Source organism: Bos javanicus, chromosome 26 (assembly GCF_032452875.1).
Source record: "Bos javanicus breed banteng chromosome 26, ARS-OSU_banteng_1.0, whole genome shotgun sequence".
In the NCBI taxonomy this organism is placed as follows: Eukaryota; Metazoa; Chordata; class Mammalia; order Artiodactyla; family Bovidae; genus Bos; species Bos javanicus.
This window is the reverse complement of record NC_083893.1, coordinates 41,660,966-41,674,333: the sequence shown is the minus strand read 5'-3', so window position 1 is coordinate 41,674,333 and position 13,368 is coordinate 41,660,966. Positions and strand designations below refer to the sequence as shown.

General features: G+C 36.8%; 1 protein-coding gene across 16 annotated transcripts in view; it reads right to left on the bottom strand.

Annotated features, from left to right (window-relative positions):
• Nucleotides 1-563: 563 nt before the first annotated feature.
• The window catches only part of PLEKHA1 (pleckstrin homology domain containing A1), a 54,476-nt gene continuing 41,671 nt past the window's right edge, over nucleotides 564-13,368 (bottom strand). For 3 of the 16 annotated variants that reach the window (XM_061403738.1, XM_061403737.1, XM_061403739.1), the window contains exons 7-13: nucleotides 12,363-12,506; nucleotides 10,767-10,835; nucleotides 8,014-8,078; nucleotides 7,345-7,408; nucleotides 5,594-5,683; nucleotides 4,286-4,356; nucleotides 564-3,013 (exon numbers count right to left, since the gene is read on the bottom strand). In XM_061403738.1, coding sequence (XP_061259722.1) covers nucleotides 2,803-3,013; nucleotides 4,286-4,356; nucleotides 5,594-5,683; nucleotides 7,345-7,408; nucleotides 8,014-8,078; nucleotides 10,767-10,835; nucleotides 12,363-12,506 — 714 coding nt within the window. In that variant the 3' untranslated portion in view covers nucleotides 564-2,802. Of the gene's footprint in view, nucleotides 3,090-4,207; nucleotides 4,357-5,593; nucleotides 5,684-7,344; nucleotides 7,409-8,013; nucleotides 8,079-10,766; nucleotides 10,836-12,362; nucleotides 12,507-13,368 lie in introns of those variants that run through there. The other 13 variants (XM_061403741.1, XM_061403740.1, XM_061403742.1 and 10 more) reach the window with 9 other exon arrangements.

Below are 13,368 nucleotides of genomic sequence, written 5' to 3'. Positions count from 1 at the left end.
AGTAACGAAGTTTTTAGAACTTTCTCATTTTTTTAATTTAAAAACATTTAAAATACTTTTCAGAGAAAGAAATTAAGTTGCACCAGTTAATATATCCTTAGCCAGTTTCATTAGATGCTGGATACACAGCAAAGGTGGCCTATTTGTTATTAGTAGCAGGTTTGCGAGAAGCAGCCTCCAGCACTTAATGGGGTGTTTTTACAAGTCGTGTCCACAGCCCACGTGTGGATCAGCACGTCCTCTGCACTCATTTGTAGTCATCTCACACCCATCTAACTAATAACCACGCAATACAAGTGCAGCCCGGATGATTCAAACGGTGCTTTGAATCCAACATTGTTGATATTGCCTTTGAGAATATGTTTTCTAATTAAGCAAAAATAAGCTCATTTTCCCCAAAACACTCATCTTTCCTTGCACAATTTCTTATCAAGTCATGCCTTTCCAAGGCTACCAACTAATTAGCCTGTTCTTAAACATGTAAATTCACGTCAATTAACCAAACATATTTTGTATTCATTTTATTTCATTGTTTACACAAGAACTGAATCAGTCCTGAGAAATAAGTTAGAATTAATTCTGAGTTTATTTTGAAGCATTACAGTGTTTAACCAGTTTGACGTATAAAGATACCATACCAGACATAAAAGTAAACATTGGGAAGCACACATACATTCCCATTCTGAGAGAAGACATGTTACATATACAGAAAAAAATGCAGCAAATATTAAGGTATTCAAAGTAATTCTTTGACAATTCGGATGTGACATATTTACAAGAAAAGTATATGTTTTAAAATAATTAAATAATTTTCATAGAATTATAAAAGTATTGAGATAAATATTAGAAGACCCTGACAATCACAAGAACATTTTCCTATGCTACTGAATGCAAGGGTAGTTCTATAAAAAGTCCCAAAATAGAGCTAATATTTTGCCACTATGAAATATATCAAATTACCAATACCAAAATATTAAAATGAACATGCAGTGTGGAAGCTGTACCAAAGAAAACAGCATCAGGCTCCTGAATATCGCCCACTGTCTGCATAAGACTTCTTAGGCGTGCTCATGAGAAAAGAGCTTTCTAAAAGAGCCGACGAAATGGATGCATCTGCAGAGAAAATAACAACTTAAAACCTTTTCATTCTACCATTTTCAAATGTAGCTGCAAAAAAAGAAGAAAAATCTAAATATAAGTTTCAAAAATAATAGCTTATGAATAAAAATGTTGAGTGGTGCATTCTTTATGCATTTGGATTTTTAAACTGATGCTATGATAATTCTAGTGTAACAGATAGTAACCTCTGGACCACACTCTGATTTAAGAAATCCACTCCCACTTTCTCGCTCTCAAACAAAAAGTCTTCTGAGAAAATGAAAAGGAGAAACAGCGACATGTATGAATTCAAAACAAAACAGTACTGTAATATGGCAAAATATCATAAAAAATAGCAGCATATGAAATTCAAGACTATTTTCTTAAAGCGAATGTTTAAGACTGAACCGTAGAAACAGTACTTGGTCAAACTGGTCTGTTATTCAACACCTGAAACTAACGATGTTTTTTAGAGAGGAGCTTATGTTTTTGACATCCCCATGATTAAATGTATACTCAAATTTGTGCTTAAAACATGTATTGCACAGACAGTAGAATAACAATATTCTGGTATCTCTAACACAAAATGGTATGCTATTTAGCACATTAACTTATGCTACTAAAAATTAATTTTATCCCAATTGTTTAAAACCAATCACATAGGACTTTTACGCACATTAATCTCAAAACATTCCTAAACAATATGAACACTTGAATACAGGTTACTAGTGACAAAAAGCAGAGGCTACAACCACATGACTAAGGGCAGTATCTTTACATATAAACGAGGTCTTCCACTGATTCAAATATAGAAGAACTATTTACAAAATTTTGACAAGAAAATCAGGCCTCCAAGAAATTTCATACCAAATAATTTTCACTGAATAAAAAGCAATGACTGTGCTGCACATCTTGACTAAGATTTTACAAACAAATGTCCAAGATCTACCTATCTGAATTCTAACTCTCCCCTTTTCTCCAACAGTACAACCCACAACCCTCACTAACAGTTCAATAATACCCTCTCTATGCAAAATGCACTGCTCACCTTGAGATCCAGAGCAACAAAAATGGTTATCGTTTCAAAACTGTCCACACTGTAGTATAAATTTTACAGCACCACAGACATCACGAGTTTAGACATCTTTGTCTGGCAATATTTCAGTCAATAATATTAACCAGTAAGAATGTGTAGAGACTGAACATCTAATAGGAAGTCACAGTAGCGTTTTTAAAACAACCAAAGTAATTATAAGCATTTTTCATGTTTTAAATTGTGAAGCGGCTAAACTGTCAAATTCACTAGGAAAAAGTGTCTCTCTCACACACACACACACACTGTTATCATCCCAATGAGAACAAAGCTTCAGACAGTTGATACTAACAGGGCATTTTTCTTTCTTTTTCTTTCTTTTAAAGAAATTACATTTAGTTTGGCCACTTGCTAGCTTCCTGGCTTACCAGCTTATAAAGAAGACAGCGACGAGGCAGGATATTCTACGCATTAAAACCCACTTCCCCTTTATCATCTTTGGCGAGAAGCCTTGTGAAAAGGACACTGAGGGCTGATGAGGCGGGTCAGGCTCCACGAGCTTCCACCTCACACGTCACTGACTGGAAGGCTTGCGTCATCCAAGTCCACGGGGTCACAATCTTGTTCCTGAGGGCCATTTTTACTTCGAGGTTTTAGCAGAGCTTGTTCGGTCACTTTGGAAGCTGGTTCTCTTGGAGAGACAGTCTGGACCTTGAAGTTCCCTGGCTTGACCTTGGCAAGAGATTCATAAAATCCTCGCTTCTCCATGGGAAAGCTTGAGACCAAAGAGTTGCTGCGAGAGGCTGTGGAATGTGGGGTGGCTGCTGCGGCACTGGCAGAGAGGAGAGCGTGTTTGGGCTCGGAAGGACTGTTGGAATGCTCCTGCAAAGAGGAGTGGTGGTCAGACACAGGCAATCAATAACGACAGGGTTAGTAACTCAGTGTGAGACTTTATTCTCTGAAAAACAAACAGAACAAGACACACACAGAGCAGAAGCATGAGCCGTGCAGCATACGTGTGCAAGTTCTTTCCCAAAGCAGTGCATTTTTAGGGGTGAGTTTAGAGCGATGACAGCCAACAACCATTTCCACTGAGAAACCAGTTCTGTCACCAAAGTCCAATCTGGCAGCTTTGACACTTCAAAGGCTCAGTCAGCCTAGACTGGAATGCAGTGTACCAACTGCAACTGAACTGTGTTTAACAGGGGGCCTATCAGCTTTACCATTTTTACTTAAGAGTTTATTCTCAATAAACAGTAGGAATTATCCCATATGTTTTAGAAAGATTAAACAATGAAAATGTAGAATATAAAAATAAAAGGCAATTATTTCTTTAATAAGCAGAATTAAACATTTTTCAAACCCATTATTTTATCTGGTAGCCTCATAAACTTAGTTTTTGCTTCCCTGATATCATAGTCCTTTTGCTTCTTATTTAACTGCATTTATTTATTTTTGCATATGGCACACATTCACATGGCTTGACATTTTAAAGAGAGCAAAGGGTACATACTTAAGCATTTATTAAAACTGTTATAAGATAATTTGAGTTGTGAGTATTCAACACGCTTCTGACTAAATCAAATCTGAAGTTAACCTTAAATATGACCATTCCAAATGCACTGCCATATAGTTCCTACTTCATTGTGTTCATTTGTGACATTGGTGGCTTTGAAAAAAAAAGGGCTATAAACAAACCACCAAAACACTACAGATTCCCATTACATGGCTAAATTTCACCTAAGAGCTAATAAGCCATGCAAACTATAGTAATATAGAGTTTATCCAATGCATGTGCACCTGTGAGTTTGTACATATTACCACAAAGGTGCATGTCAAGTGGTGTAGTATAAAAAAGTTCCCAAATACATGAAATACAGAAATCAAAATTCTTGTGGCAACTCAGGAAATTAAGCTTTAGAAAATAGACAGGACTTTTTAAATTAGTAAAGTTCTATTTTTTTCCATTATTTTTTTAATAGACATATTCAACCTGATAACTATAGTGAAATAGTTTGCGTTAGTGTTGACAAAGTCAGTTACGATAACTGCAGAAGGCAGTTTGGTTAACTCAACTTTCTAGAATCAGTTGTGAGTAGTGAGTAAGTCCGGGCCCTCTAGTAAGAAGGCATGTGTGCGTGAGAGCCCACATACGTGCTGCATTCCCCAGTTCTTGACGTATACCTCTGTATACAAGGGTTCGACAGCCTTCTGGCCTGCCGCATCTGGAACACAGTGCAAAGCTAAGATTAGAGTTAACCTATCCTGGGAAGGGGAGGAAAAGAGACAGTTCTGCTGACAGAGACAGAGAGTCCACTTTGCCCCCACCACAAAGCACAAAACACAAACACCCTTCTCCAGCTTTTCCTCTTCCCAACAGATATTGTTTTTGCAGAGAGTCTCATACTTGACCGCTGAAAAGGTCACATAAAACACAGGTGGTTACAAAATTAACACCTCTAAAAATAATTTCTGAGCTATTCCAAAAAGGATATAAGAAGAATAACTTTAAAAGTGAGAAAAGATGGGTTTTTTTTTATATTTACTGACCTAGAGTCATTTCTAACAAGAAAAGATTAAAAGACAGTATTACTGCAATACTAGCACTGCAGGAAAATACTAGAAGTGCAGAATATCAGCACTGACAATGAGTCCCAGTAATAAAGGCTATCATGCTGTGTATTAGTGTTAGACTGCCTTCTGTAGACAAACATACTGCATTTTAAGATGCTTGCAAGTTTTTCATTCCTTAGTAGATTTGTATTTTCAGACCACAGATCAGTGACCAAAGTATCCTAAAGCTAAATCTTATTCTTATGATGTACATGTTAAGTTAAAAAGTAAAAACATATTCCTTACTGAGAATGTTTAGCTGGTTTAATCTACTATACTGCCACAAAGATAATTAACATAGTGAAAAGAAGCCTTTTAAATTAACCAAGTAAAAAATGAGAATGAAATGCAAAGAGAACATTATATTTAAGGTTCAAGCTGCTCAACTGTCTTATGGCGCTATTAAGGCAAAAACCTAAACTGAAATTACAGGAAGTTAAAAAGGAAACCGAGAAAACTTCACAAAATTGTGTAATGCTACAACTAAAGGTGCCTTAAATGATTAGGTCAAATACCACACTAAGACTTGGTAAAATTATACCAAATCTGGACTTACTGACAAGTAAGAACTCCTAAAACAAAACAAGGAAACGTTCATTCTTTAGTTGCCCTGTTTGTGCATTTAAGACAATACAATGCACAGAAAAGTTATGTATACATAACACTATAGGAAGCATTAAATTAGAAATGCATTATTTTTTTTTTTGCAAGTCCAATCGGTATGAAAGTCAACATGCAGATAAATCTCAAAACAGAAAGAAATCAAAAGGATTAGGGGGAGAGGAAGAAAAATAACTTGACAGGATTGGGGATCCAAGGGAGTATCACCCCAGAGAACAGGAAACATACAGAAGACGCTGATCTGCCGGGTCCCCGCTGAGCTACAATGGCACCCGAGACTGCTTTAATCCAACTGTGCATCTCTTCAGGGCTATCAGCCTAAGGGGAAGGAAGCATTCATTCAAGTTTTCCTCAAAATCAGCTCTTGTGTCTATAAATCCAATGTGTTCATCTTGGTAATTAACCATCAACAACAAAATCAGCCTAAGGCAATGGTTTCTAAGAAATTTTAGAAATCGCTTTTTTGAACCAGGTTTTGCCGGGTAAATTATAACACACAGAAGTAAGTTGGGCACTTAATGTTCTAAGATGAGACATGTCAAAAAGTGTCAACATGAACAGTTTTGGAGAGAAAACAAGAGGAGGAAGTCAAAGACCTTCTCATTTTGCTCTCCAATCATTGTACTTGTCTGAATTTTCAAGATGGATTATTTATGTAATTGTGCAGTAAAAAAAACAAAAACCACTGTGACATCATTTTATGTTATTTTTCTAAAAACAATTTCTAATTGTACCCTAAAACCCTAAAAGCGGTATCGGCAGTCCTATGCCAAAGCAGGCTCTTCCTTGATAGGACTGTGGCTTCCAATGTGCATTAGAAGCCTTCCGATGACTTCAATTAAACAAGGCCCTCAGAGGGGTGGCGAGGTAGGGCCTCTTCTCGATTAAGTTTAAAAATTCTAAAGACACAAGTAATATTTTTGAACCAATGATAATAACAAAGAGATTTTAAAAGGGAAAAATTCAAAGCAGGCAGAGGTAGAGTATACTTTCGTTCACTACAAACAAGAGCACCAGTCTAGAAATCAGTTTGGTAAAAGACAGGTTTAAAAAAGCTCGTGCTCTAATAGTGACTCCTGATCTAGAAACTGATCAGAAGGAAGTAAGAAATCCAGACAAGTTTATTCACAAAATGTTCACTAACACTTTATACCATAGTAAATGTACAAAAACTATGTTAATGAATGATCAGTAACAGTACAGAAATAGTTTAATGGTAAAACACTCATATGAGAGAGCATAGTTCTAAAAGGCTTTCAGAGAATTCTTAATGACGTGGGAAAAAGTGACCATAATATAGTAAATAAATAGGATATAACACTATATTTCATATGATCCCACTTGGTATAAAAAGATATAGCCTAATAAGAACAAACAAAAAAAAGAACAGCTGCCTGAATGTAGAATTCTATGTTTTATAAAGTACCTTTCTCTTCATATTTCTGTATTTTTCTATATTTTCTGCAAAAAGCACATGTAATAACTTCTAAAAACAAAACTAAATGTTCTTATAAAAAAAACTTTTAAGTAAATCAATGTGTTAAATAAAAAGCATATTTTAAACTTAAACATAGGATACCTATCCACCATTAGTGAAATAAGATCTACTATTTACTTTTATTACGGATATTTGAGTCCCTTTTTTTAGAAAATTACCAAAAAAGTGATATAATTGAAATTCCAAAATATGTGCAAATATAATCCAAATTGAAAATACAGACAGCATCTAAATAGCACATTTCCCTTCCTCCATATAAAACTTAATTCTATTCAATTAACTTACAGCGAAGAATATCTCTTTGCTGAACATATGATCTACCAATAACCTTAGATACAGCATCATTTTTATTAAGTTGGCAATTACATTTGTCATATTTTTCCTTACTTCTATGAGAAACACGTTTATTTATGTTATTTTCACCTCTAAAATTATTAATTCCTTGTTAGGAGGATCTATAATCTCCAAAGAAGTATCCTACCTGCACATAGAAAGTTCGAGACGATGTTACAATTTCAAAGAGGTTGTCTCTCATCATTATGTCACTGTTAACAAAACAAATTTTCCAATTGTACTCAAGAAGCAATTATTTGATAGTTTTCTTTTCACTTATTTACCCAGTACCAAATATGTGTTAATAAATATTAAAGGTAAAATATTAATTTACTTAAAAAATACCAAATTATCATTTTTCAATTTATTCTTGCATTGAATTCTATACATTTTATACAGTTACATGTATTTTTAGAAAAGTGCAAAAACAACTTTAAAATCCAAAGTTTTCAACTGTGAAGAAAGAGTGTGCTCAAAGAAACAGTGGTACAGTTAACATACTTTCTTATTAAAGCTCTATTTTGCAGCAACCTTGAAATATTAAAATTATTAATACATCCATCTGTCAAGTATGACAGAAGTTGTTCATATTAAATTCTGTCCTTTCCATTAATAAGCTTAAGAATTGTTCCCTAATTTGTAGTTTTCAAACAAACAAAAAAATCTCAATATTTAATCTGAAGGCTTTGAAAGTTTTAGCCAAACTCACTGGCAGTAATATAGGAAAACATCATCTGAAAGTGCATCGATTAAGCTGAGGAACTATATACTGTGGGCTAATAGTTGTGTTAGGCACCAAGTCTGAGGGGGTGCTTACCTTTGCTTACATTCCTGGACTTTATGAACCTCCTTAAGTGGTATTACGCGGAGAGGTTCCTTTTCCTATCGTAAAAAGGGCAGATAAACAGACATACATTTTTAAAATCTCTCTGATCATTAGTTGTCTTATTTGGAGATCTGTGAAAATCATGCTTCCTTCCTGACGCACATCTACGACATAAATCTACCTTCTTGAACCATCTAGCATTAGAAGGGCTCAAGTATTATAACTGTATACACATTGTGGTTTGAAACAAGGGAACTGACATATAACCCATGTTCACACTACTGATGTCCTAAACGATACTGTAAGCTTATTAAAAGCCAACAACCATCCATCTTTTCCTCGATGAACCGCTATGGACCCAGCGAGTATTTCCTCTTTTTTTTTTCATATAGAAGGGACCAGAGTAGTAAATAGCCAGCTTCTCCGAGTTAAATTTGTCATTTTAAAAAACAGAGTTTATTAAACATGTACTGCTGCCACTGCTGCTGCTGCTGCTAAGTCGCTTCAGCCGTGTCTGACCCTGTGCGACCCCATAGACAGCAGCCCACCAGGCTCCCCTGTCCCTGGGATTCTCCAGGCAAGAACACTGGAGTGGGTTGCCATTTCCTTCTCCAAAACATGTACTAAGTGGAGACATTACTTTGCCAACAAAGGTCCGTCTAGTCAAGGCTATGGTTTTTCCTGCGGTCATGTATGGATGTGAGAGTTGGACTGTGAAGAAAGCTGAGCGCCGAAGAATTGATGCTTTTGAACTGTGGTGTTGGAGAAGACTCTTGAGAGTCCCTTGGACTGCAAGGAGATCCAACCAGTCCATTCTGAAGGAGATCAGTCCTGGGTGTTCTTTGGAAGGAATGATGCTAAAGCTGAAACTCCAGTACTTTGGCCACCTCATGCGAAGAGTTGACTCATTGGAAAAGACTCTGATGCTGGGAGGGACTGGGGGCAGAAGGAGAAGGGGACAACAGAGGACGAGATGGCTGGATGGTATCACCGACTCGATGGACATGAGTTTGAGTGAACTCTGGGAGATGGTGATGGACAGGGAGGCCTGGCGTTCCGCAATTCATGGGGTCACAAAGAGTCGGACACAACTGAGCGACTGAACTGAACTGAAGTGGCAGGACATGTGCTAGGTTTTAAATGTGTCACTTTCCACAATTCTAGAATACATGCACTATTGTTCACCTGAGCAAACAGGATTAGACATACTAATTACCTCAACTAAGGCTACAAAACCAGATACAAGATTCAAGTATGACATAACCAGTTCCTAGTTGGCACAGTATTCACAGTAAACATTTCATGAAATACTATATACTGTATTTCACTGAAAATGACACACCACTGAGTTTAAGACATACCATTATTCTATGCAGCACTAAGAAAATCATCAAACCAAGCACAAGTGCAGCTTCTGAGACACCAAGGCTGGTACTTTTTGAACCAAGTAGCTACTGCTTCCAGCTAAGGCTCTTAGATTTTGAAGTCTAAGAAAGGGTCCCAAGCTAAAATGGCTATTCCTGTTATGCTATGCCATTTTTCAATTCATTCAAAAATACTTGTTGATTATTTTCTAAGTACCAGGCGCTGTGTTGATAAAAGGGTCCAAAAGAGAATCTTTGCTCTCAAGAAGCTCGTGCAGTTAACTGGTAAAGACAAATACGTACACAGTAACAAACCATAGTGGGAAGTGTTATGACCGAGGTGGGTATCGGGTAACACATGTGTAAAGGAAAGGCATACAAGTTTTCCAGAAGAACAGACACCTGAGATGAATTTTAAAACATGCCCTTCCTATTCTCCAATGCTCTGCTGTCCAAGAGGAGTCACTAGCTCTGCCTAACCATTTGAATTAAAATATTAAATATGACCAGTTTTAACTTTAAAATTAAATACAGTCAGGATCATCAGTCACAGTGGCCATATTTCCAGCTGTATTTTACAGTCACAGGTGCCACTAGATCTGGCCAAGGCAGATAACAGAACATCTCTATTAGTGCAAAGTCCACCTGGGCAGTGCTGCTCTGACCCGTCATCAAGGCATATGGTTCCTCTGTCAAATGTCCATCAGAGAAGAAGTAGAACTGCGCTCAATTCACCCAACAATCTACTGCAGAACACAGGTCACGTGACAAGAGTATTTTAAATAAGGATGCTACTCAAACAAGTGAAAGAGGGAACTTCAGTCTTTGATTCTACCTTCAGATGGGACGAAAACATCTTATGTGAAGAAACAAAAAAGTCAACCTGAAATAGGAAGAGAAAATGCCAAGGGAGGGCAGGGAAGAGAAGGCAGAAATACAGAGGGTCAAATGTGGACTTTCTCCCATTTCCTCCACAGCCCCTGTAGAGGAAATGTGTAGACTGAGGGGTTCTGATGTTTTTAATTCTTTCCGAGTAGAATGCCTTTGAAGGTACACTCTTTTTACCTAAGATGTATTGAACGAAAATACTGTTAACCAAAAGCATCACAACAAAATACACTGAATATATCTTTGCCGTCATCAAGGCATATGGTTCCTCTGTCAAATGTCCATCAGAGAAGAGGTAGAACTGCGCTCAGTTTATCCAACAATCTACTGCAGAACACAGGTACTTGATAATACAAAATACACTGTATATATCTCCAAAAACCAGAATTTAATTATTTTAAAAATAGAAAACAGGACAAGAAACTATATAATTACCACAGTGTAACACTTCTAAAACCTTTTTAAAGCAACATTTATGACAAAGCAACATACCAGTTCAGATTTGAAGTAGCCTATTGTGTTTTCATCCAATTGAAAATATCTTCTCTTCCAGTTTTTCATCTACCAGAGATGAACACAGACATGAGACTTCTGTTTCTAAGATGTCAAATGTTAATAACCACTTAATTCTTCTGATATGAACCCACAATCAGAAATGTCAAGCACCGGAAAACCTCACCACCCTCCCTTAGAAGAGGAGATACAGGAAATTTCATCTCTTTTGCTACTCAGGCCTTGAACTTCTAATTCAACTTTGGTGCTTGGCTTTTAGCTCTTATTATATGATTTTATAATATAGTCTTATATTTTTGATGCTCTGAAAGTTAAAAAACAAAACAAAACAAAGAAAGCACTTCCCTATGCCCTGCATCCCCCACAAAGTAAAGACTGTTAAGAGTTCAACAAGCAAGCACAGGAAATGTTATTAAACTATATCAAGCTTCTTCATCTATAACATGCATGAATCCTCAACAGGAACTTTATAATACTAACTAGTAAAGTAACATGTTTAATAAAGTGAACCTACTCTGTATAAACATTTTTTGTCAATGAAATAATAGTTTTTGTGAAAGCACTTCAGATTTTCTAAGGGTCAGTATTTTGGATTTAAGAGTGCAACAGAAAGGAATGTCTCAAGAGCCCTAATTAACACACAGCCTGATGAGAATTCTGATTTGATCTACAGACATGCAAGAACGAAAAACCTTCAGCTTTCACCTTCATTTCCTGTAGCCTAAAGAGGGTCAAACAATTAGCAGTGAAAGAACTTGCCTTGGTTGGCCTGAGCTCATCAGAGCTGCCAGAAGTTACTATATAAGATCAAGCAGAATTGCCAGTAGATATTTAAGTAAAAAAATTTTTTAACTTTATTTCTAAACTTTGAAGTTTATTTTCTCATGAAAATCTATAGATTTAGTTCATATTTTAGAAAGGGAATTTGGAACTGTAATAATACTGGTGAATGTACTTGCTCTTTCCACAGTTTCTTATCATCGATTTGTTATCTGGGCCAACCAGCTATTACTAATGGCCAGGTGCTATGCTGTGACCTCTCTCAACTGCATCTTTCAAAAAACCTTCTGGATGGTAGGCTTTATAATATGATTTTCTACATACACACACACCGAAAAAAAAAAAAAAAAACTGAGAGCCTGAGATGTTAAGTCAGTAACCCAAGGTCTCAGCATTTTCAACTCGGGTCAGCCCAACCCTGCACCAAATAAGTGATCCACACCCCACCCTCCTTGCCCTCCTTTTCTGCCATCTCCCTACTAGAGTTCCCTTTCCCTGACCCACTCCCAAGGGGGTAAAAAAAATCAACAGAAACCCTTCCTGGAATAAATTTAAATTGTTAGGAAAGTTCGCTTAAAATTGCAGGTTAGTTGTAATGGGCATTAACTTACCTAGCCGCCTACGGACCAAGAAAATAATAGCACTGAGTTTTGAACACAATAACCCCTATGCCCTCTCCTGACTCCTGGTCAGCAAGCTGGTCTTTCACAAAACAAAGCAAACCATGTGTATGTTGACAGTTTGCTAATGCATACTCATTTTTCATTATTTCACATACTGTGTTAAACTACTCACCACTGCTCCTTGTTTTACACAATATCCAGCTTTGATAACTGCACTATCTGAAGGTGGTTTAGGAGTGAAGTAAGGAAGATGGCTTTGTGACCGCTTCAAATTATTTCTGTCAATAGCTTCACCACATTCATTTACTTCTTCTTTCTAAAATGAAGCAAAATAAAGTCTTTTCTTGCTTGTTTAGCTTAAAAGCATGCTTGCAATTCATGCTGTTATCCCAGCAATCTTAAAATCCATTAGTGAGGAAAACAGATCTTCAAGTATTTTCTAATTAATTTGAGATACTTAATCATAACTTTTAACAACACTGATTAAAACCCAGATTTCTATCTCTCTTTTTCTGCAAAAGTCTTGCCACCAGCACTTTTTTTTTTTTTTTGGAAGGGGATGCTGGGGTTTAACTTTCTAATTTGAAATAATTATAAATATTCACAGGAAGTTGTAAAAACACAATGTACAGGAGGTCTTATGTGCCCTTCAACCAGTTTCTCCAAACAGGGAAAACTATTCTATGGCACATTATCAAAACAGACACTGAAACACGTCACAGACCTTGTCCACATTTCCCCAGTTTCACACGCCTGTCTCTGTGCATGCATCATTCTATGCAGTTTTATTACCATATCTGTGATCCCGCCACCACCACAGCACAGAAGTGTCCACCACCACAAGCCTCCCTCAGGCTGCCCCTTTAGAGCCTCCATCCCCAACTGCTTGGCCCCCACTAATTTGTTTTCCATCCTTATTATTATGACATTTAGAGAATTTAATACAAATGGAATCATACAGTACGTGGGCTTTTGAGACTGGCATTTGCCACTCTGTATTATTCTCCTGGGAATTCATTCAGGTTGGTCCTTGTACCAATTGTTCGACCCTTCTCACTGAGAGCAGTAATGTCACGGTTTGGACGTCCCATTGGCTAAATCACCCATAAAGGGCACTTGGGTTACTACCACGTTTGGGTGATTAGGAATAAAGCTACCACATAGTCATGATAAACAAT